The 25,441-nt window shown below is 43.8% G+C and overlaps 1 protein-coding gene across 2 annotated transcripts in view; it reads right to left on the bottom strand.

The window, feature by feature from the left end:
* Positions 1 to 16,408, bottom strand: part of NSF (N-ethylmaleimide sensitive factor, vesicle fusing ATPase) — a 187,089-nt gene extending 170,681 nt beyond the window's left edge. The window contains exon 1 of one of the 2 annotated variants that reach the window (XM_073325854.1): positions 16,114 to 16,408. In XM_073325854.1, the coding sequence (XP_073181955.1) occupies positions 16,114 to 16,137 (24 nt within the window). In that variant the 5' untranslated portion in view covers positions 16,138 to 16,408. Of the gene's footprint in view, positions 1 to 15,583; positions 15,879 to 16,113 lie in introns of those variants that run through there. The other variant, XM_073325855.1, reaches the window with a different exon arrangement.
* Positions 16,409 to 25,441: the final 9,033 nt, after the last annotated feature.

Below are 25,441 nucleotides of genomic sequence, written 5' to 3'. Positions count from 1 at the left end.
ATGACCTCTGCTTGTTACACTAATCTTAATCATCTCACTGTTACATTTGCTCCCAGCCTGTAGCATCCATCTGCTGTGTCTCATAAATATTGACAGCATGCAGGTGGACTGCTTGGGTCTAAGACTGAGGACTTCAGACACCACCACAATACATATATTAAATATTAACTGGCCTTATGAACACTAACATCTTTGGAGAGCTGCACTGAAAAAAAGGAATAACAGATTCTACTAGAACTAATATAATTCATGGGATGTAGGCGGGAAGAGATGTGGATTCCTGGCAGGAAGTAGTAAAAAAATAAATGGGCTTGCACAAGAGTTTAAGTCCAACTATTTATTCATACTCAAAACCCACAAATTAAAGATGTACACATGAAAAATAATTTCATCATGAAACGTCTGTTATAAACACAAAATGCAAGATTTCCACAGTGCATTGATCTTCCACGAGCTGACAGACAGTACATTTAGCATACAAGATGACCTATGAGTCTAACTGCGTCCTGAAGAGGCAATTCTCATTGCAAACTAACATCAGCAGAAGAGCCCAGAGCAAAGTCAGCCTTGTGTACACTCCGAGGACAGGGTTTTGCAGACTTCATTCCAAAAAGGATGTTTAACGCCAGAAAGGATCATAATGATCATCCAGTCTGACCTCCCGTGTAACATGAGCTATAGGACTTCCCTGAATTAATTCCTATTTGAACTAGAGAAGATCTTTTAGAAAAACATCCAATCTTGATTTAAAATTTGACAGTGATGGAGAATTCACCACAACCCTTGGTAAATTGTTCCAATGATTAATTACCTCACTACAGAAAAAATACACTCCTGATTTCTAGTCTGAATTTGTTTAGCTTCAACTTCCAGCCACTGGATCATGTTATAGCTCTGTCAACTAGACTGAAGAGTCCTCTACTGTATTTCTGTTCCCTATGTAGATACCTACAGTCTATGATCCAGTTTACCCCTTAACTGTCTCTTTGAAAAGCTAAATTAAGGTCCTTGAGTCTTTCACTACCAGGCACGTTCTCCAATCCTTTAATCATTCTCATGGCTATTCTCTGAACCCTCTCCAATTTATCAGCAACCTTTTGAATTGTGGACATCAGAACTGGACATGGTATTCCAGCAGTGGTCACACCAGTGCCAAACATATATATAACCCACCTAGGACTTAAAGAAAACCTCTATTATCTTTTATTGCCACAGACTTCTTTTTGTGCCCTTTGGCTTCCCTTATCAATTTTCTACACTCCCTATTTTCTAATTTATATTCATTGTTACCAAAAAACAGTTACCTACCTTTTAGACCTTTCTTCAAGGCATGTTGCACAAGTCCATTCCACTGTAGGTATGTACGTGCCTTGTGCACATTTGTCAGAGAACTTTTTCTCTCAGCATTACCAGTCAGGGCAGCTCAAGTGCCCTCTGCCATCATGCACCACTGCATGCAGATATAAGAGGATGGAGCTGCTCCCAACCCCCAAGCAGCTCCTTCTCACTAGACAGACTACAATAAAGAGGGGGAAGGAGGGATGTCATGGAATGGACATGTGTAACACATCTCAAGCAACAACAGTTAAGGAAAAGTAAAAGCTGATTTTTCTTCTTCCAGTGATCGCACATGCCCATTCCACTGAAGGTGACTCAAGCAAATTAACATGGATGCGGACTCAGATTACCTGAACAGCAACTGTAGAACAACCCATCCAAAAATTCCTGGACTGACAGGAAATGACATAATGAGCAGCAAAAGTGTGAAATGATGACGAGGTTGCCACTTTGCAAATGTCTCAAATAGGTACTTGTGTCAGGAAAGCTGCTTGCGCTCTAGTCAAATGAGCCAGCACTCTAGGTGGCGGTGTGATATTAGCTAGCTAGTAGCACAAATGTATAAAAGGGAAAAACCTCTGAGTGGAAAACCAGCAACCTATCCTTGCAACAAAGCCCGTTGCCAACTGTGTCCATATATCTATTCAGGGGACACCATCACAGGGCCTAATAACATCAGCCACACTATCAGAGGCTCGTTCACCTGCACATCCACCAATGTGATATATGCCATCATGTGCCAGCAATGCCCCTCTGCCATGTACATTGGTCAAACTGGACAGTCTCTACGTAAAAGAATAAATGGGCACAAATCAGATGTCAAGAATTATAACATTCATAAACCAGTCGGAGAACACTTCAATCTCTCTGGTCACGCAATCACAGACATGAAGGTCGCTATCTTAAAACAAAAAAACTTCAAATCCAGACTCCAGCGAGAAACTGCTGAATTGGAATTCATTTGCAAATTGGATACTATTAATTTAGGCTTAAATAGAGACTAGGAGTGGCTAAGTCATTATGCAAAGTAGCCTGTGTCCTCTTGTTTTTTCCTACCCCCCCCCCCAGATGTTCTGGTTTAACTTGGATTTAAACTTGGAGAGTGGTCAGTTTGGATGAGCTATTACCAGCAGGAGAGTGAGTTTGTGTGTGTATGGGGGTGGGGGGGATGTGAGAAAACCTGGATTTGTGCAGGAAATAGCCCAACTTGATTGTCATGCACATTGTGTAAAGAGTTGTCACTTTGGATGGGCTATCACCAGCAGGAGAGTGAATGTGTGTGGGGGGGTGGAGGGTGAGAAAACCTGGATTTGTGCTGGAAATGGCCCACCTGATGATCACTTTAGATAAGCTATTACCAGCAGGACAGTGGGTGGGAGGAGGTATTGTTTCATATTCTCTGTGTATATATAAAGTCTGCTGCAGTTTCCACGGTATGCATCCGATGAAGTGAGCTGTAGCTCACGAAAGCTTATGCTCAAATAAATTGGTTAGTCTCTAAGGTGCCACAAGTACTCCTTTTCTTTTTGCGAATACAGACTAACACGGCTGTTACTCTGAAACCAGATTATCTTTCAGCCTGTCTGCAACCACATTGAGGATTCAGTCAAAGGTTAAAGTTGTCATCACATTCAACAAAAAGAAGCTTCTGCTCATCTCTATGCATATGAGTCTTCAAGAAAAGAGTGGCAAATAAATTGTCTGGACAGTGTGGAAACTGGAAACCATCTTTGCCAGAAATTTTAGGGGAAAGGTTAACTTTATCCTTATTTAAAAGTTTAAAAGGAGGCTCTGAGATGAAGAATGGACTTGTTAGCCTGGGTCCTGAAGAGGGTCAGGGAATGGAGGTAGGAGGGGAGATAAAAAGAAAAACAAACTGAAGGGAATATCCAAGACCCGCCATGCTTAGGACCCGCTGATGTGATGTCATGAGAATACAAGCACAGAGGAAGTAGGACAGACAACTGGTAGGAACAGATGGTCCTGTAAGAAATGGGATGTTGCCCTTGACAAACCAGTTAAAATGCATGCTTAGACTGGGCCGCTGTCACAGAGGAAAAGGTGGTTGCTTCCTGTAATTCCTGCCTCTTTTTCTCAGCAGCTCTTGGGGTCGAGGTATAAAGCTCTGATATTTGTGAGACAGACCAGAACTGCTTCCTCTGCACTCAGTGTATAGATTCTAAGTGACTTCAGCATTGCTGTGGAATATTTAGGGTATGCAGCCTATTCCCTGTCTTTTCCAAAAAGAGGGAGAAACACTCAAAGAGCAGACCTGGGATGGTCTCTTGTATTTCAGGAGGGAGACTGAAAGACTGCAGCCATGAGCATGTCCTCAGATACGCAGACACCATGGATTGAGCTGGTGAGTCTGCTGCATCCAGTCTCCACTACAGAGCTGTCCTTGCCACCAGCTTGCCCTCCTCTACCATCAGAGTGAACTCCTCCCTGGAGTCCTCCAGTTGTTTATCGTTTAAATTTCATGATGTGTTCCCACAGAGTCACAGCAACTTAGTCAAGCTTGCTGGTTGGCAATTCTAAGTTGCAGCCCTCCTCTCAAATAAACTTGACAACCAAACTAGCCCAGTCACTGATTCCATCCCCTTCAGTGTTGATGCCTCTGCCTCTCCCACTCATTAGCTGCCGCCACCACAAAGAGTCTGGGGGCAGGTGAGAGTAGAGATGTTCGAAACCCGTAGAAGGGACATAGTATTTCCTCCCTGCCCATTTCGTCATAGGAAGGAGAAAGAAGGGGTCTGACAAAATGTTTTGATCAGCTTCAGAATCGCTTCATTAATCGGGAGTGGCATTCTGGAGGGCCCTGCTGAAGCCAATATATCCACTAGCTTGTGGGATTTCTCTCTGACTTCTTCCACCTGAGCATTCAACACTTTAAAGCAGTTCTTGGTGAGCCTTGTAATCCCCATTGGTGGTGGTGAATTGTTCACCATCTCTATAGTCTCATATGATGAAGAAGATGATACACCCAGATGCTGAGGCAATGACTGGTCTATCTCTTGTGGTGAAGGAACTGTCTGAGCAACTTCCAGCTGCTCGGTATCAGTCCCGGTATTGCGCGTTGGCCAATGTTGTCTGCAGTGCCAATGGTCTTGGTGCACTCTCATGCAAATCAGCTCACATGGATGAGGGAAAGTCCTAACAGGCGGAGGGACACCCCACAGTGGTGGGGTGGTGGGCCCCATGCTTCTGTAGGCCATTGCCCCTTGCAATGTGTCCACTGCTGGAAGTGCCGCAACCACCATGGATTCTGCCCCAAGGCTCCAACGGAAGGTAAGCTTCCCTTTGGGTATGGGACATAAAAGACCCCACTTCTGAGTCTGATGAAAATGACTCAGAGCCCTGTAACAACAATGGAGCAGGTAAGCCAAATCCAGGAATGGCACTATCAGGGCTATAACAGTGGCTTGCCCCTTCAAAGTACCACCTCTCAGGTACCTGAAGCACAGAGGGCACAGTTACCACAGTCTCTTGTGGAGCTGATGTAGGAACTACAGTCACCAGCACCAGTTGAAACTCTTGCTGTATCACTGTGGACACCAGTACCAAAAGGTTGAGAAGTTCTTTATTGGCTGTGTACACCTCTGATGACGTCGGTACCGGAACTAGGTCTTTAATTTGTTGTCTCTGCATCAGAACTTCAGGGGACAGTCTTGAGGGACCTGGCACAGATTCCGGAGTCAATGAACCCACATTTTTGAGATCAGAGGAACACCCTGGGGAATGCTTCCCCTCAGAGTCTCTCCCTGAGTCTTTACTGATCTCAGTACTGAAGATCTTGCTGAACGGGATCCCTGGAAGATCCATCTCTATTCTTTGGTACCGGAGACATGGAATGAGGTGCCAAAGACATCTCGGATGGCACACCCTGTACTGATGGTGAAGCACTCGGAGTACACTCTGAACCCAATGGCTCTGATGTAGGGCAGAATGCCAACTCCATAAGGAGATATTTAAGTCTCATAGCTCTATCTTTTTTAGAGCAAGGCTTAACTCCTCTACAAAATGTGACATTTGTCACTGACGTGGGACTCCCCAAAACATTTTAGGCAGCTGGCTGTGGGTTGCTGACCAGCATCAGCCTGGCACATTACTGGCAAGACTAAAACCCTGGAGAGCAAGGCATGACTATGGTACCAGTACCAAGATTCAAACTTGGCCCAAAAAGGACCTAAAACTGAAACCTATAACTAACACTAACTAACTACTAGGAACATACAAACTATATTTAAAGAACAAGGGAAATAAACTTGTGATAGATGGTTAGAAATAAACTTGTGATAGATGATTAGAAAACATGCCTTATGGTGACAGAATCAAGGAGGTCAATCTATTTAGCTTAAAAAAAGAGAAGGTTTTGGGTGACTTGATTACAGTTTCAGAGTACCCACATGGGGAACAGATATTTAATAATAGGCTCTTCAAGCTAGCAGAGAAAAGTATAACAGAACCTGATGGCTAGAAGTTGAAGCTGGACAAATTCAGACTGGAAATAAGGCATAAATTTTTAACAGTGGAGTAATTAATCATTGGGACAACCTACTAATGCTCGTGGTGAAGTCTACATCACCAACAATTTTTAAATGAAGATTGGATGTTTTACTAAAAGATACACTCTAGGAATTATTTCAGAGAAGTTCTATGGCCTGTGTTATAGAGGTCAGACTAGATGCTCACAGTAGTCCCTTCTGGCCTTGGAATCAATGAAGTACCTCCTAGGAGGGAGAGAGCAGGAAAGATGGAACATGCATCTGTTCTTTCTTGTGAAGTGAACACATTTGATACACTAATTGAGAGAATATAAACATGGAACCCTATGGTGCCATTTTTACAGAATTACATTTAGGCAAAAATACCATCTGCTTTTATGAGAAACTAAATCCCACCATGTTCCTTCTGCATTTTTTCATCTAGGGTAGCCTACAAGATAGTGAACTAAGAGCGAACCACATGAGCTTCTCCAAAGAGAGGTTAATGAGCTACATTCAGCGGTAAACTTTCCCCTTCCCTCATCTGCCGTGAGCAAAGCCCTCATTAAGAACCACATTATGTAAGGCTAATTCTGTATTCTCCCTCCAATTTGCCATGAGATAAATTGGACTACAGGTAACACTGATGTTTCTCATTCTGCAAGGTAACTACTGGGTTCCCCCTTACCTTACAATTTATTACTTCAAATCCTAACATTAACAAACCATTACCAGAGACATAAAAGCAACTATAAGAGCAACACAGGGGGCAGGAGGAAGTTAATTGATGTTGATAATACATAACATTTATACAGCATTTTTCATTCTGGAGAATCCAAAATTGTGACACTGTTCATCTAAATAGAGCATCATTTAGATTTAGCCACCACTAGGACAGAGGGCAGCAAGTAATCTGTGCACATCATACTGCACAGCAGTTGGAACGGGATTTTGTATTATTTTAAATAAGGACAGCACAGTAATCTTACACGACTTTCTTCAGGGTCCATACAGAATAGACAAGCCTTCATAATAAGAAATAATAATCCCTTCATGTCCTGCCCAAATGATCCTAACAGAAATTGTACGGATCCCAATTTATCCACCACAGAATAATGAAATTCTGAGCCAACCATACCAGGATTTGAAACTGTGATACTAGGGGGTCCAGATAGTTCAAACCAAGGACTTAAATTGCTAAGCATTGCCTTCAACCATTTTCAGATATGGTGCTACACATAAACTGGTGCTTCTGTTATCCCCCTCTGAAAGCCAGGATAAGGGTCCAGAACAAAGGTTTGGTGCTTGTGATTAAAATAAAATCATCAGTGTTTGTGAAGTAGTACAAATTTAGCCTGGAATAAGCTTTCTGGGGTATTGCTTGGGATTTTAATACAATGCAAACTCCAAGTTATAAAGGAAACTCAAAACAATTAAGTTGTTACCACAGCTGCCAATTAAACTCAGTTAACTCACGCAATTAACTCAAAAAAATTAATCGTGATTAATCAGTTTTAATTGCACCGCTCAACAGAATACCAACTGAAATTTATTAAATATTTTTGATGTTTTTCTACATTACCATACATATTGTATTCTGTGTTGTAATTGAAATCAAAGTGTATATTATTTTTATTATAAATATTTGCACTGTAAAAATGATAAAAGAAACAGCATTTTTCAAGTCACCACACACAAGTACTGTAGTACAATCTCTTTGTTGAGAAAGTGCAACTTACAAATGTAGATTTTTTTTGTTACATAACTGCACTCAAAAACAAAACAATGTAAAACTTCAGTGCCTACAAGTCCACTCAGTCCTATTTCTTGTTCAGCTAATTGCTAAGACAAACAAATTCGTTTACACTTACAGAATATAATGCTGCTCGCTTCTTATATACGTCACCAGAAAGCGAGAACAGGCATTTGCATGGCACTTTTGTAGCCAGCATTGCAAGGTAATTTACATGCCAGATATGTTAAACATTTGTATGCCCCTCCATGCTTCGACCACCATTCCAGAGGACATGCTTCCATGCTGACGATGCTCATTAAAAAAAAATAATGTGTTAATTAAATTTGTGACTGAACTCCTTGGAGGAGAATTGTATGTCGCCTGGTCTGTTTTACCCACATTCTGCCATATATTTCAGGTTATAGCAGTCTCGGATGATGACCCAGCACATGTTCATTTTAAAAACACTTTGACTGCCGATTTGACAAAACACAAAGAAGGTACCTATGTGAGATTTCTAAAGATAGCCACAGCACTCAACCCAAGGTTTAAAAATCTGAAGTGCCTTCCAAAATCTGAGAGGCATGAGGTGTTGAGCATACTTTCAGAAGCCTTAAAAGAGCAACATTCCAATGTGGAAACTACAAAATCCGAACCACCAAAAAAGAAAATCAACCTTAGAATCATAGAATCATAGAATATCAGGGTTGGAAGGGACCCCAGGTGGTCATCTAGTCCAACCCCCTGCTCCAAGCAGGACCAATTCCCAGTTAAATCATCCCAGCCAGGGCTTTGTCAAGCCTGACCTTAAAAACCTCTAAGGAAGGAGATTCTACCACCTCCCTAGGTAACGCATTCCAGTGTTTCACCACCCTCCTAGTGAAAAAGTTTTTCCTAATATCCAATCTAAACCTCTCCCACTGCAACTTGAGACCATTACTCCTCGTTTTGTCATCTGCTACCATTGAGAACAGTCTAGAGCCATCCTCTTTGGAACCCCCTTTCAGGTAGTTGAAAGCAGCTATCAAATCCCCCCTCATTCTTCTCTTCTGCAGGCTAAACAATCCCAGCTCCCTCAGCCTCTCCTCATAACTCATGTGTTCCAGTCCCCTAATCATTTTTGTTGCCCTTCGCTGGACTCTCTCCAATTTATCCACATCCTTCTTGAAGTGTGGGGCCCAAAACTGGACACAGTACTCCAGATGAGGCCTCACCAATGTCGAATAGAGGGGAACGATCACGTCCCTCGATCTGCTCGCTATGCCCCTACTTATACATCCCAAAATGCCATTGGCCTTCTTGGCAACAACGGCACACTGCTGACTCATATCCAGCTTCTCGTCCACTGTCACCCCTAGGTCCTTTTCCGCAGAACTGCTGCCTAGCCATTCGGTCCCTAGTCTGTAGCTGTGCATTGGGTTCTTCCGTCCTAAGTGCAGGACCCTGCACTTATCCTTATTGAACCTCATCAGATTAACCTTCTGCTGGTGGCATCTGACTCAGATAATGAAAATGAGCATACGTTGATCCACACTGCTTTGGACTGTTATTGAGCAGAACCCATCATCAGCATGGACGCATGCCCCCTAAAATGCTGGTAGAAGCATGAAGGGACATTTGAATCTTTAGCGCATCTGGCACGTAAATATCTTGCGACACCAGCTACAATAGTGCCATGAGAATGCCTGTTCTCACTTTCAGGTGACACTGTAAACAAGAAGCAGGCAGCATTTTCTCCTGATATGTAAACAAACTTATCTGTCTGAGCGATTGGCTGAACAAGAAGTAGGACTCAGTTGACTTGCAGGCGCTAAAATTTTACATTGTTTATTTTTGAATGCAGTTACTTTTGTACATAATTCTACATTTGTAAATTCAACTTTCATGATAAAGAGATTGTACTACAGTACTTCTTTAGGTGAACTGAAAAATACTATGTCTTTGTTTTTTTACAGTGCAAATACTTGTAATCAAAAATAAATATAAAGTGAGCACTGTACACTTTGTATTCTGTATTGTAAATGAAATCTATATATTTGAAAAAGTAGAAAACATCCAAAAATATTTAAATAAATGGTATTCTATTGTTGTTTAACAGTGTGATCAATCAAGATTAATTTTTTTAATCGCTTGACAGCCCTAGTTGTTACCATCAGGGTGGATTTTATTTAAATCAAATTGATTTAAATCATGATTTAAATCACTAGTCAGGAAGACTCACTTTAATCATGGATTTCTACATAAAAGTGCATTCTTGTTGGTTGTTATAACCTTAATACATATTCTTCACAACTCAGAGATAGATGTAGGTTTCATTTTTAGAAGGAACACACTATACATTTTAAAGTGATTTATTTTGAAAAAACTTTTCAGATTAGTTTTACAGCTATATCAGAAAATGAATGATTGGTTGGTTGGTTATTTCATTTACCAAATGTAATTGAAGCAGATATTTATGAAGTCGTTGGGAGGTGAACTATCTCCAATTCAACAGGTTAATCATTAATATTTGGAGGATTTTCTTGCCATGCTGTATTAGGAGGACATCACCAAACAGACATTTAAATTGTTTTATTTAACTAAAACAACGTTATATATTCTGGATTTTTTCCTTCAACAGCAAACATATAATATTTTAACAAAACAAGCATATGAATTTTTGAATTTAGTTAAACATTCAAGTTTTTTAAATCAGGTTTGTTTTTGTTAAAATTGTTAATGAAATTTTAAAAAAATTAAATCGACTATCTCAGCCATGTCAACATGAGAAACTTAAAATATTGGCTTCTGCAGCTAACTCAGTCGTATTCACCTTCATTTTCCTGTTTGTTCATAATCTGGAAAAGAAAAACAAGCTTTCCTGCTTTTTCAGGTCCCAAACGATTTCTCAATTTGGAATGAATTAGTCCAAAGGAAGAAAATGTTCCCTTCTAGTGAGAGAATGGTATGCTAGATCTCAAATCAATGAAGGCTACACTCAGAAAGAACAAGACTTCTGGAATATGCTGCTCAAACGGTTTCACTTTTGTTTCTACTGGCTGTCCCTTCCTTCTCACATTTATCTCCAGACTTCTTCTCCTTGTCCAGATCTATTCTGCCCCCAACAATCTTCTATTTATTGAACTGTTTGGAACTTTGCACTTTTAGAGACAGGTAAGGGTTGACTCTGTGTACACAAATTTGCAGAGGGACAATAGGGTTGAGGTCTGTTATTTCTCACCTCTATATATTATTTATTTATTTATTTTTAAAAAATTTTGCTGTTAACAAGCATGTTATCTCTGGAGACACAAATCCACAGTTTGAGAACTGCAAAACTAGACTGAGTCCCACTGGGTAGACAGAAAGATTAACCTAAATAATCTGTACAGAAGCCCCTGGAACCTGGTAAGATTGAGTCCCTAGTCTATGAACTATTGGAACTCATTTACAAAACTTGTCTTAAACATTACATGAATATATTGTCTCATACTATAGAATTTGGATTTATAATCCCTATTCCATGATGAGATATCTTTAGATAGGTTTTTTCCCTCAAAAAGCATTTTATTAAAAAAAATCCGATTTAAATAAAAAAAATCCAATTTTTTTTTTAAATCATTGATTTTTATCCACCCTAATTACCATCCACAAATCAGAAGTCCTAGAGAGACAGAGAACTTGATGGCATTAAATGAAGTCTTGGACATGGTGTTTTCCATTTTTGGAGTCCTAAGGGGGGATAAGTTTGATATTCATAGTAGAAATAAGTTACTAATTGCCAGTTCTCTACTGAATATGAGAATCAGCATTACCTTTGTACTGATAGACAAAGATGCTCCTCATTTGACAGAGGAAAGCTTAACTTGCTAATCCTGACAGCAGGTTACGCAATAGCATATAAATCAGGGCGAGATTTTGTTCTTACATTGAGAACTGGATGCTAAAACCTGATGCGAGGCTCCCTGTACTAGATGAATATTAAACCACTGTACATGTAATTTACCATATGTTAGTCGCATTCCTCTCTCCTTTACCATGACTCTGAAAATGTACCTTAAAACTGCAAAATTAGATTCCCCTATTTCCTCACTACCTTTTTATTTTCATTTATATTCCTGATGGCAAGCTATTGAATCTCCTTAAGTAGGTCTGAAGCAGTCTTAAGCACAAAGATCTGGGCTTCTGTTGCAATTGTGATGTAAGGATCTCTGCTCTGCTCTCCTTGCTTGATGCTTGTGACCCAGTAGGGAGTTGAAACTAACTGTTTCTCCATCCTGTTGGTGCACAAGAAAGGAACTAGTAAGAACCAGTGTGCTGTGACCATGTGATGTTGCAGTCACAACACATCTTACATGAAGCCTGATTACGTTAAGTGGCTTGCAACAGACCTTGTGTTAAGATCAACAGAATCACTCTGGAAGTTTAAAAATATGAAGACATCATTTTCTCTACAACCACCCTTTGGGAACTGTGTTTAGAAACAATAACCTAATGTATTCTTTTTTCTACATTAGTACATGACACCTATCTCCTATAGCTCAGTTTTTGGAAATCAGCAAATCAATACAAACACGGTATTTCCAGGAGAATCAAATATATCCTAAGTAGCTTCATCTTCAAATTATTTTATATCCATCAACTCATTAATACTCAATATAACTAAGACGAAGGTAGGAAAGTATTAGCCCCACTTTACAGATGGGGAAAAAAAGTTCAGTGAGTTGACAGAGGCCAAGACTGAGCTGGTGTTGGACCTACAATAAAAACTATGATGTTTCTGACATCCAGTTCTGCGTTCAGACCACCAAACCATGACTCAAGCTCTTCAGACGTTTAAAAAAAAAAATCAAATTGTGTCACTAACATAGTTAAGACTCTTTCTTTACAAAAGACCTCAGAAAATAAGTATCCAATTTAATTCTTCATTACCTCAATATGGTCATATACATAACAAGACATCACGTCTTAATATAGATCCCAAATGTTATAAATTGAAATGTCCTCCTTTAGGTCCCATTGCTGGCAAGTGAGGGAAACTAACCACCAGTACCATGGATTTCATAGGACGTTATTCTGTCACTTGTCTGGAGATATTTCTGGTTTTAATCATGTAGGTTTTGATTTTTTTTTAAAACATCTTAGTAGTCAAAATGCTTAATTTAAAAAGCAAAGAAGAATAAAATAATCACAAATATGAGTTTAGCAAGTGCTCTGCACTGTTTGTGTTTTCATGGAGTACATCATACACCCATTGTCCAAGAAAAAGACAAACCTGACAACAAATGCTTTTCCAAGACATCAAACCTAAATTGACAGGATTTCCCTTCAAGTTCTGTAATGGTTTAGTTTTACTGAAAGATCAGCAATTTCAACCACATGAGCATCTAGTGTGTGTAACATCACAGGTAGGAGACCCTCATTTCCAGCTGCAAAGCCTCCATTTCCATCTGCTTCATTTGTCCATCAAAAAGGTTTTGCAAATTAAATTCTTCTGTTTTGGAAGGAGTTGTGCTCCTTAAGCATGTGTAACAAGTTCAACAATATCAAGTCAAACTTAGTGCCTTTGAAGGCGAACAGCTGTGTTCTTTACCTGATTATCCTGAAAACTTTAATTCCTATCATAATGAGATTTTTAGTGGCTTTAAGTTACTTAGAGTTTGAATAGTAAGCTTTTTTTAAAAAAAAAAAAAAAAAAGCTGTTGAATAAATGTTAATTTTCATGAAAGTGAAGTGTCTAAAGTGGGCTGCTGTTGAGATTCTCCTTAGATTAAAAAAAAAAGACTCTAGGCAAGAAATAGAGTGGCATACACTCCTCTTCACTCCTCCCTTGACGCAGGTGCTTCCACTGCCATAAAGCCTCTGCTTGTATTTTCAAAAGCAAGCAGAATTTGAACTTCAGAGATGAGCAGGACTGGTAACTACAACAGATACCTGTGTTTACTCTAGCCAGAGACAGGTTTCAGAGTGGTAGCCGTATTAGTCTCTATCAGCAAAAACGAGGAGTCCTTGTGGCATCTTAGAGACTAACAAATTTATCTGGCCATAAGCTCTCGTGGGTTAGAATCCACTCCATCAGATGCACGGAGTGGAAAATACAGGAGCAGGTATAAATACATGAAAAGATGTGAGTTGCCTTACCAAGTGTGAGACGCCACTAGCCTTCAGCCCCCAACTAAAACCTCTCCAGAGCATCATCAAGGATCTACAACCTATCCTGAAGGACAATCCCTCATGCTCATAGACCTTGGGGGACAGGCCAGTCCTCGCTTACAGACAGCCGCCCAACCTGAAGCAAATACTCACCAGCAACTACACACCACACAACAAAAATACTAACCCAGGAACCAAACCCTGCAACAAACCCCCGGTGCCAACTCTGTCTACATATCTATTCAAGGGACACCACCATAGGACCTAACCACATCAGCCACACCATCAGGGGCTCGTTCACCTGCATATCTACCAATGACCTCGCTGTTAAGCTTGACATTACTACAGTAAAAGTTCAGACCAGATTTCTGTTTAAAGCTTGAATCTAAGTGCTCCAATATCCACTTGGTTGCTCAGATTGCCTTGAAATTTGGTGTGCCTTATGGCAGCACGGGATTCTGTTAGGGAACCAAATTTGGGGACATTTGAACAAGGGGCTCCCAAGATACAGCACCTGAAAAAAAATAACTTTTCTTAACATTAAGAGATTCTGGCACACAAATTTTGCTTGCAGAGAGAGATCAAACAAGTGCTCCATTGCACCAGGGTCTCCAGCATTTGAAGGTTATCCTCACAGAGTGCATGCCACCCACCAGCCCTCTGAGGAAAAATCAAACTAAAGCTTACTTTGAAAATGGTTTTGTTACTCTAGCTGAGTTTGTCAGAAGCCTCTTGCATTGAATGATGAACCAAAGAATTAAACTGTGCATGTGCAGACCGAGGGGCTATTTAGAAAGCTACCTCTTTATAATAAAACCTGGGAATATCACAGTCAAAGTCTAATCCCAGCTCTACCCCAGGCATTGTAAAACTGCAGTTACACTCCAGTGGCTGCATCACTGCAGCTGTGCTGCTGTACCTAATGTCACAGCGCAGAGGCTTCCTCCATCAACAGGAGAGGTTTCTTCCATCCGTGCAGCTAATCCAGCTCTCCGAGAGCTGGTAGCGAGATCAACAGAAAAATTCTTCCACTGACCTACCCACTTCTATATCAGGCGCTAGGTAAACCTAACTAGAGGGCTCAACGTGTTTAATTTTTCACAACCTTGACAAAACTAGGTCAATCTAATTTTTAAGTGATGATCAAACCTGAGTTCACATCCCAACCTAGGACAGGAATCTCAAATTAAAAGCAAGCATATTGTTCCAATCTGCCTCTATCAAGGGGGACTTTTATTATGGGGAAATGTAATCTAAGGACACCAGAATATTCACACTGAAATTATTTTCTGAAAAGAAAATAAACTATAAAAGCAAGTGCTCGCCGGAAGGGGAAGGGGGTTCGCACTGGAAGAGTAAATGGGAATAGGGGGAAGGGGCTGGGGATCAGGTGATGGGAAGGGGAGAGGTGGGACTCTGAGAAGCGGGATACGAGGGATCAGTGTTGGGGGACCAGGGGAGAATAGGGACAGGGGGCACCTGTCAGCCCCACCTTCCCCTCCTGTGTGTGCGCCACGATCTGGGGGACCCGGCCCGGGGGAAAGGGGGGTGATTGGAGAGAAAGGGGACCCAGCATGGGGGGAGGGGGACAGGAGGGGGGACCCTTGGGGAAGGAGGGATGACCGGGAGGGGGGAAAGGGGGACTCGGCCCGGGGGAAAGGGGGGTGATTGGAGAGAAAGGGGACCCAGCATGGGGGGAGGGGGACAGGAGGGGGGACCCTTGGGGAAGGAGGGATGACCGGGAGGGGGGAAAGGGGGACTCGGCCCAGGGGAAAGGGGGGTGGGACTGGGGGCAAGGGGGGATTGGGCCCGGGGAGGAAGGGGGTGACTGGGGGAAAGGGGACCCGGAACGGGAGCGACAGGGGGGAGGGGGACGCCCCTCACGCGCACTCACCCGCCCCGCCATCTCGCCGCTGCTCCCTGCGGACACCAACCAGCGGCCACACGTTAGCGCGTAGGGCGGCCGCGCATGCGCGCTGCAGCCATGCTGCACTGCGTCCGGGGCGGAGCGCCGCCTCCGCAGGTGATTCAGCAGCGTCGCCGAGCGCCCGGCAGAGGGCGGGGCTGCGCGCCCCGGGCTCCGCGAGGTGACGTCACCCAGCCGGGCGCTGCTCCCGCCGGGCGGGTTGGGGCCTGGGGGCCGCCCGGGCTCAGGCGGAGGGAGGCAGAATCGGGAGTTGGCGTTTCGGGAAAACGCGGAGGTTTAAAAGCCGCCTCGGGAAGCGGGGGGGGGCCCACACGGGCTGCCGCCCCCGCCCGCGCCACCCGTTCCCTCCCCGCTGGCCCAGCGCGCGGGAGCGGGAGCGGCAGCGGGAGCGGTGCGTGCCAGGGGGCGGCCCGCGCTCGCTGGGCCCGCGCCGGCTCGCGGAGCGAGGGTCTCGTCCAGCACGCTGAGGTAGCCCCGGCGAGCGCGTGGACACTTACCCGCGCTGGCAGTTGCTGCTCCATTCACCGGTTTGCGGGGGCCCTGGGCCAGAGCGAGTGGGGGCCCCGCCCCACCCTTCCGCCCGTGCTCCTGCCAGAGAGCGGGATCAGGCCGCGGGGGCAGGTGCAGTGGGACAAGCCCCAACGCCCTGACCCTGCTGCCCGGCAGGAACACCGCCTGGGTGGAGTGGGTCAGGGCAAGGGGGCACCCATTTTTCTGGGCCCCCCAATTGCCCGGGGCTAATCCACCACTGCATCTTGGATCCGGGATTTGGGTTCCATTGACTCAGCTTGCTTGCATCAGAAGCCCTGGGATCCAAGCTTTAAAGACTGGTTTCCGAGCAGCAGCCGTGTTAGTCTGTGTCCGCCAAAAGGAAGGGAGGACTGGTGGCACCTTAGAGACTAACATACTTATTTGAGCGTAAGCTTTCATGAGCTACAGCTCACTTCATCGGATGCATGCAAACTTTAAAGACTGTCAGGGACAGTGTCTAAACCTGCGTGCCCCAGCCAGCTGAGAGCATGTGGGATTCATAGAATATCAGGGTTGGAAGGGACCTCAGGAGGTCATCGAGTCCAACCCCCTGCTCAAAGCAGGACCAATCCCCAACTAAATCATCCCAGCCAGGGCTTTGTCAAGCCTGACCTTAAAAACCTCTAAGGAAGGAGATTCTACCACCTCCCTAGGTAACGCATTCCAGTGTTTCACCACCCTCCTAGTGAAAAAGTTTTTCCTAATATCCAACCTAGCCCCCCCGCCCCCCAACTGCAACTTGAGACCATTACTGGAAATATATGCAGAAGCAAAAAGCCATTTTGACATCCATCACAGAAGGGATGATAGGGTACAGCACCCTTTAGCCTATTAAAGCTGGGTCTTCTTGACCTGAAAGGCAAGAGCTAATGGAAACTTGATGTCAGTAACAAACTGCTGAGGCAAAATTACAACTTTCTAAAATTAAGTTTTAGTCACTAGAAAGTGTGTTTTGTTTGTAACCAGACCTGTCTTCTGTTCTTCCTTAGTATCATGTAAATCTCTGAACTTGGTTAATAAACTTATTTTTGTTTATGTTTGGGTGTGTGACTCCACAGATAAACCAATGGGCTCGTGTGTGTTGTGTCTCTTTGGAGGCAGTGAACTTGGTCATTTAGGGGCGTGTCCCAGTCAGAGGCATGGGAGTGCGGGTTTGAGTTTCTCACCCAACAGCGGGCAACACAAGCTCTTCCTTCTAGTCTCACAGGCCTTGCATCTCTCAACAGGTTTGTGACTGGCACACTCCAGCTCTCACACCTCCAAGCATCTTCCTGGAGTTTCCAGCCCCTGGTCCACCGGACTCTCACAGTATTCAGAGAATTGCAGCTTCCAAAGAAACAGAACACCCCAGTTTACCAGTTCCCCCTCTGATCACAGCTCCACTTCACACACAGCACTCATACTTGACTTCACTATGAACAAATCTAAGTTTGTTTTCAAAAGAATAGAGATTCAAATGACTGCCCGTAGAAGTATTACACACAGATTGTTACATATAGAGTCACACACATTCTGCAGCATAGACTTAATTAACAAGATGCTCTCATCTTGTAGAATATTGCTCACCCAAAATCAGTGCTTGCTTTACAGCCACATTGACTGTGATCCTTTTTTCATGAGGAAAGTTCATTGTCAGCTTGCCTTCCCAATGAAGAATTCAGTGCGTTTCTTTGCCCCACAAGTCCCACCCCTTGTCTTTATTCATAAACAGGACACCTCCTGCAGTTTGTTTCAACTTCTAAATTTTGCAATCTCTCATTTCGCACCTGGCTTAGTATGCAAATAGTCATATAGTGTGAGGCACACAATAAATAAATGGCCAGGCAGGAATATCTCCAAGGTGTGTCACCTCTTGGTGACCTGACTTAATTCCAAGACCTTAGGAACACTATTTTCTGTATACATACATAACTCCTTAAATATTCTCTATACATACATTTTGTAATGGTTATCACGACCAGTTGACCACGGGCTCTCAATAGAGACCTCACATGCCACCATTCAATGAACTATTATGCACCTATTCAACTCAGGGGAATCCCTTTAAGACCCCATGTGCCCACTGTGCCCTGTTGCAGTTGGCACCTATAACTCCCTGGATCACAGCTGGAGAATGTGAACTCAGCAAGGGTCTGCAGGAGTTGGACAATGGCCCAAAAGGCATCAGGTTGCTGGAATAAGAGTTTGCTTTTGGGAGAGACACAGCAGCTTTCACCTGGGACTGACAGAGCGACAGAGGGGTTTTTTTTTTTTTTTTTTTTTGAAACAAAAAGAAAGTTTATTGGTAACGCTTACAGAATTACCAAAGGAAACAAAACAACTATGCAACAAAACAACGCAATCAGAAGGTATAACACAGCAGCTTTCAGGAGGGAGAAGTGTTCAGGCTAGCCTGGGCCCAGAGCGGGGGGGCTTCCTCGACACTCGTGGTCTTCCACCCTCCTGAGTTACCTGGTGGCCTAGAGCGGGGGGGCTTCCTCGACACTCGTGGTCTTCCACCCCCTCGAGTTACCCAGTGCCGCGCCCAGTGTCACCGATCCTCCCTCTCCTGAGAGTGCCCGGTAAGATGGGCACGGCTGCGGGGTGGGCGGTTTAGGGAGGGGGGGGTAGACACCCATGTATTATAGGACCCCTCCTAGATGACAGGAATGATGGTATCCACAGCGGCAATGGCTGGGGCTGGCGTCTCTCGCTCTTCCCCTCAATCAAAGGGTCAGACGGAGGGAACCGGACGGGGTCACCGAGCAGAGAACCCCAGACAGCGCCCACCGCTCCTCGAAGGCTTCAAGGGAGTCGGTGGACGACAGAGGGGTTTTTTTTTTTGTTTGTTTTGTTTTTTTATTTGAAACAGAAAGAAAGTTTATTGGTAACGCTTACAGAATTACCAAAAGAAACAAAACAACTATGCAACAAAACAACGCAATCAGAAGGTATAACACAGCAGCTTTCAGGAGGGAGAAGTGTTCAGGCTAGCCTGGGCCCAGAGCGGGGGGGCTTCCTCGACACTCGTGGTCTTCCACCCTCCTGAGTTACCTGGTGGCCTAGAGCGGGGGGGCTTCCTCGACACTCGTGGTCTTCCACCCCCTCGAGTTACCCAGTGCCGCGCCCAGTGTCACCGATCCTCCCTCTCCTGAGAGTGCCCGGTAAGATGGGCACGGCTGCGGGGTGGGCGGTTTAGGGAGGGGGGGGTAGACACCCATGTATTATAGGACCCCTCCTAGATGACAGGAATGATGGTATCCACAGCGGCAATAGCTGGGGCTGGCGTCTCTCGCTCTTCCCCTCAATCAAAGGGTCAGACGGAGGGAACCGGACGGGGTCACCGAGCAGAGAACCCCAGACAGCGCCCACCGCTCCTCGAAGGCTTCAAGGGAGTCGGTGGACGACAGAGGGGTTTTTTTTTTTGTTTGTTTTGTTTTTTTATTTGAAACAGAAAGAAAGTTTATTGGTAACGCTTACAGAATTACCAAAAGAAACAAAACAACTATGCAACAAAACAACGCAATCAGAAGGTATAACACAGCAGCTTTCAGGAGGGAGAAGTGTTCAGGCTAGCCTGGGCCCAGAGCGGGGGGGCTTCCTCGACACTCGTGGTCTTCCACCCTCCTGAGTTACCTGGTGGCCTAGAGCGGGGGGGCTTCCTCGACACTCGTGGTCTTCCACCCCCTCGAGTTACCCAGTGCCGCGCCCAGTGTCACCGATCCTCCCTCTCCTGAGAGTGCCCGGTAAGATGGGCACGGCTGCGGGGTGGGCGGTTTAGGGAGGGGGGGGTAGACACCCATGTATTATAGGACCCCTCCTAGATGACAGGAATGATGGTATCCACAGCGGCAATAGCTGGGGCTGGCGTCTCTCGCTCTTCCCCTCAATCAAAGGGTCAGACGGAGGGAACCGGACGGGGTCACCGAGCAGAGAACCCCAGACAGCGCCCACCGCTCCTCGAAGGCTTCAAGGGAGTCGGTGGACGACAGAGGGGTTTTTTTTTTTGTTTGTTTTGTTTTTTTATTTGAAACAGAAAGAAAGTTTATTGGTAACGCTTACAGAATTACCAAAAGAAACAAAACAACTATGCAACAAAACAACGCAATCAGAAGGTATAACACAGCAGCTTTCAGGAGGGAGAAGTGTTCAGGCTAGCCTGGGCCCAGAGCGGGGGGGCTTCCTCGACACTCGTGGTCTTCCACCCTCCTGAGTTACCTGGTGGCCTAGAGCGGGGGGGCTTCCTCGACACTCGTGGTCTTCCACCCCCTCGAGTTACCCAGTGCCGCGCCCAGTGTCACCGATCCTCCCTCTCCTGAGAGTGCCCGGTAAGATGGGCACGGCTGCGGGGTGGGCGGTTTAGGGAGGGGGGGGTAGACACCCATGTATTATAGGACCCCTCCTAGATGACAGGAATGATGGTATCCACAGCGGCAATAGCTGGGGCTGGCGTCTCTCGCTCTTCCCCTCAATCAAAGGGTCAGACGGAGGGAACCGGACGGGGTCACCGAGCAGAGAACCCCAGACAGCGCCCACCGCTCCTCGAAGGCTTCAAGGGAGTCGGTGGACGACAGAGGGGTTCCATGGCAGATTGGTTGGGTGGAATGTTGGCTTGGCCAGAATGGACTATGTCCTACCTTTATTTCTCTGGTACTGAAGTCAGGCTTACTGGCCTGTAATTGCCAGGATCACTCTTGAGCCATTTTTAAAAATTGGCATCACATTAGCTACCCTACAATCCTCTGGTACAGAGGCTGATTTAAGCAATAGGTTACATGCTACAATCAGTAGTTCTGCAATTTCGTATTTCAGTGTCTTCAGAACTCTTGGGTGAATATCATTTGGTCCTGGTGATTTACTACTGTTTAATTTATCAGTTTGTTCCACAACGTCCTTTATTTACACCACAATCTGAGACAGTTCCTCAGTTTGTCACCCAAAAAGCATAGCTCAGGTGTGGGAATCTTCCCCACATCTTCAGTGAAGACCCATGCAAAGAATTAATTTAGCTTCTTCACAACAGCCTTGTCTTCCTTGACTGTTCCTTTAGCACCTCGATCGTCCAGTGGTCCCACTAATTGTTTGGCAGGCTTCCTGCTTCTGATGTACTTTAAAAAATTAGCTTTCAGTTTTTGTCTTTTGCTATTTGCTCTTCATATTCCTTTTTGCTCTGCCTAATTATACTTTTACACTTGACTTGCCAATTTTTAAAGAATGCTTTTTTGCCTCTAACCACCTTTTGCTCTGTTTTTTAGCCATGGAAGAATATTTTTGGTCCTCTTACTGTTTTTTTTTATTTAGGGCATATATTTAGTTTGAGCTTCTTTATGGTGTTTTTAATTAGTTTCCATGCTGCTTGCAGGCTTTTCACTCTTGTGACTGTTCCTGTTAATTTCCATTTAACTAGCTTCCTCGTTTTTGTGTAGCTCCTCTTTTTTGCAGTTAAATGCTACTGTGGTGGATTTCTTTGGTATTTTCCTCTCCTACACGATGTTAAATTTAATTACATTATGGTCACTATTAGTGAGCAGTTCATAGACTCAGTATGTACGGCCAGAAGGGACCATCATGATCATCCAGTCTGACTTCCTGCACATTGCAGGTCACAGAACCTTGCCCACCCACTCCTGTAATAGACCCCCAAACCTTTCGTTGAGTTATTGAATTCCTCAAATCATGACTTAGAAGTAAAGTTACAGAGATTCCACCATTTACACTCGTTTAAACCGGCAAGTGATCTGTGCCCCATGCTGCAGAGGAAGGAGAAAAACCCTGAGGTCTCTGCCAATCTGACCCAGGGGAAAATTCCTTCCCAACCCCAAATATGGTGATCAGTTAGACCCTGAGCATGTGGGCAAAACTCACCAGCCAGACAGTGGGAAAGAATTCTCTGTAGTAACTCAGAGCCCTCCCCATGTAATGTCCCATCACCAGCTGTTGGAGATATTTGCTGCTATATTCACCTGTTGGTCAAGATCCTGTGCTCCGTTTAGGATTAAATCAAGAATTGCCTCTCCCCTTGTGGGTTCCAGGACTAGCAATTCCAAGAAGCAGTCTGTTGGAATTATTAATATGGGAAACCACCAAACACAAATTTAACCATAAATTCCTTTATTAAATCCAAAGTCCACTTATACAATTGTTCTAATCACACCTAAAAAGCCTAAATAATAAGCAATATACTACATCCAAACAGTAACAAAACATGTGTAAGCATTTGATCAAGATACTTACAAATGGGCTAAACCTAGAAGTGCTTAGACCCATATTGGTTGGCTCCAATGTGGTCAGGCAGGTATTAGCAATGAGCCAGTTAAGTGTTTACTTTTTATACCGTTTAACAAACAAGTGATGTGACTGCTCATTACTGATGTCAGCTAAAAACTAGTTTGAGACAGTTAATTCCAGTCTTAAGCAAGAGGAGCTTTACAACCATCTTTCTTCCAGAGGCCGTTCCTCCCCTCCTTCCTGCTGCCCAATAGATTTCCCATTGCACCTGAGTTCACTTAACTTTAATACAGGTGTGTGCATAGGACAGGCCATGCTGGCTTATTTTAAAACCAGGGCTGTTGATTAATTGCAGTTAAATCACACGATTAAATCAAAAAAATTCATCGTGTTTAATCACGCTGTTAAACAATAGAATACCCATTGAAATTTATTAAATATTTTGGATGTTTTCCTACATTTTCATATATATTGTATTCTGTGTTGATTGAAATCAAATTTATATTATTTTAAAAATGATAAACAAAAGAAACAGCATTTTTCAATTCACCTCATACAAGTGCCGGAGTGCAATCTCTTTGTCCTGAAAGTGCAACTTACAAATGTAGATTTTTTTTGTTACATAACTGCACTCAAAAACAAAACCATGTAAAACTTCAGAGCCTACAAGTCCACTCAGTCCTACTTCTTGTTCAGCCAATCGCTAAGACAAACAAGTTTGTTTACATTTACAGGAGATAATGCTGACCGCTTCTTGTTTATAATGTCAACAGAAAGTGAGACCAGGTGTTTGCATGGCACTTTTGTAGCATTGCAAGGTAATTTATATGTCAGATATGCTAAACATTTGTATGACCCTTCATACTTCGGCCACCATTCCAGAGGTCATGCTTCCATACTGATGACACTCGTTGAAACAATAAAGTGTTCGTTAAATTTGTGACTGAACTCCTTGGGGGAGAACCGTAAGTCCCCTGTTCTGTTTTACCCACATTCTGCCATATATTTCAGGTTAGAGCAGTCTCGGATGATGACTCAGCACATTGTTCATTTTAAGAACACTTTCGCTGCAGATTTGACAAAACACAAAGAAGGTACCAATGTGAGATTTCTAAAGACAGTGACAGCACTTGACCCAAGGTTTAAGAATCTGAAGTGCCTTCCAAAATCGGAGAGGAACGAGGTGTGGAGCATGCTTTCAGAAATTTTGTTCTTTTAACACTCCGATGAATCACCGAAAAAGAAAATCAACCTTCTGCTGGTGGCATCTGATTCAGATAATGAAAATGAACATGCATCAGGCCTCACTGCTTTGGATTGTTATCAAGCAGAAACTGTCATCAACATGGATGAATGTCCCTTGGAATGGTGGTTGAAGCATGAAGGGACAGATTAATCGTGCTGCGACGCCGGCTACAACAGTGCCATGAGAATGCCTGTTCTCACTTTCAAGTTACATTGTGAACAAGAAGCGGGCAGCATTATCTTCTTCAAATGTAAACAAACTTGTTTCTCTGAGCAATTGGCTGAACAAGAAGAAGGACTGAGTGAACTTGCACGCTCTAAATTTTACATTCTTTTATTTCTGAATGCAGGTTTTTGGGTTTTTTTACATACTTCTACATTTGTAAGTTCAACTTTCATAATAAAGAGATTGCACTACAGTACGTGTATTGGGTGAATTGAAAAAAATATTTCTTTTGGATTTTTACAGTGCAAATACTTTTTTAATCAAGTGATTAATTGCAATTAATTTTTTTAATCGCTTGACAGCCCTATTTAAAACATATTCTCTTTCTTTTATTTAAAACCATCTGCAGTCATCCCTATAGGTCAAGTTCTTCTTTTTCGAAACATCCCCTTATCTCATTAATTATTCTTTGAACCACACATCCTCCCTACTTCATTCCTTCTGGCCTTATAAATGTCTAGTTGGCAGCCGGTATCAAGCGGAGTGCCCCAGCGGTCAGTTTTGTTCAACATCTTAATTAATGATCTGGATGATGGGATGGATTACACCCTCAGCAAGTTCGCAGATGACATTAAGCTGGGGGGGAGGGTGGGAATAGGGTCCAGAGTGACCTAGACAAATTGGAGGATTGAGCCAGAAGAAATCTGATGCGGTTCAACAAGGACAAGTGCAGAGTCCTGCACTTAGAATGGAAGAATCCCATGCACTGTTACAGGCTGGGGACTGACTGGCTAAGCAGCAGTTCTGCAGAAAAGGACCTGGGGATTACAGTGGACGAGAAGCTGGATATGAGTCAACAGTGTGCCCTTGTTGCCAAGAAGGCCAACAGCATATTGGGCTACATTAGTAGGAGCATTGCCAGCAGATCGAGGGAAGTGATTGGAAGATGTGGACAAATTGGAGAGAGTCCAGCGGAGGGCAACGAAAATGATTAGGGGCTGGGGCACATGATTTACGAGGAGAGGCTGAAGGAACTGGGGTTATTTAGTCTGCAGAAGAGAAGAGTGAGGGGGGATTTGATTGCAGCCTTCAACTACCTGAAGGAGGGTTCTAAAAAGGATGGAGCTCGGCTGTTCTCAGTGGTGGTAGATGACAGAACAAGGAGCAATGGTCTCAAGTTGCAGTGGGGGAGATTTAGGTTGGATATTAGGAAAAACTTTTTCAGTAGGAGGGTGCTGAAGCACTGGAATGGGTTACCTAGGGAGGTGGTGGAATCTCCATCCTTAGAGATTTTTAAGGCCCGGCTTGACAAAGCCCTGGCTGGGATGATTTAGTTGGGATTGGTCCTGCTTTGAGCAGGGGGCTGGACTAGATGACCTCCTGAGGTCTCTTCCAACCCTAATCTTCTATGATAAATCACAACAACCAACCTAAAGTGATACATTTTTGTTCATTCTTCTGAAACTTACAAGTGGTACTCTTTTCTGTCTGTTTCCTAGCACTTCTGTTTCTCCTCCTGGTTCTATCCAGCTGTCACTTATCTTACAAGAGTTGAAAATCAAATACTGATCTTAAAAAAAAATTGGGGAGGGTGGGGAAGAAATCCTGGCATTTAGCAGCCATCAAGACCAGCTTTGGTTCCCTTGTAAAATGATTAGATGAGTATTAAAAGAAAA

Source organism: Lepidochelys kempii, chromosome 27, assembly GCF_965140265.1.
Source record: "Lepidochelys kempii isolate rLepKem1 chromosome 27, rLepKem1.hap2, whole genome shotgun sequence".
NCBI lineage: Eukaryota > Metazoa > Chordata > Testudines > Cheloniidae > Lepidochelys > Lepidochelys kempii.
This window is presented reverse-complemented; position numbering and strand designations above follow the sequence as displayed.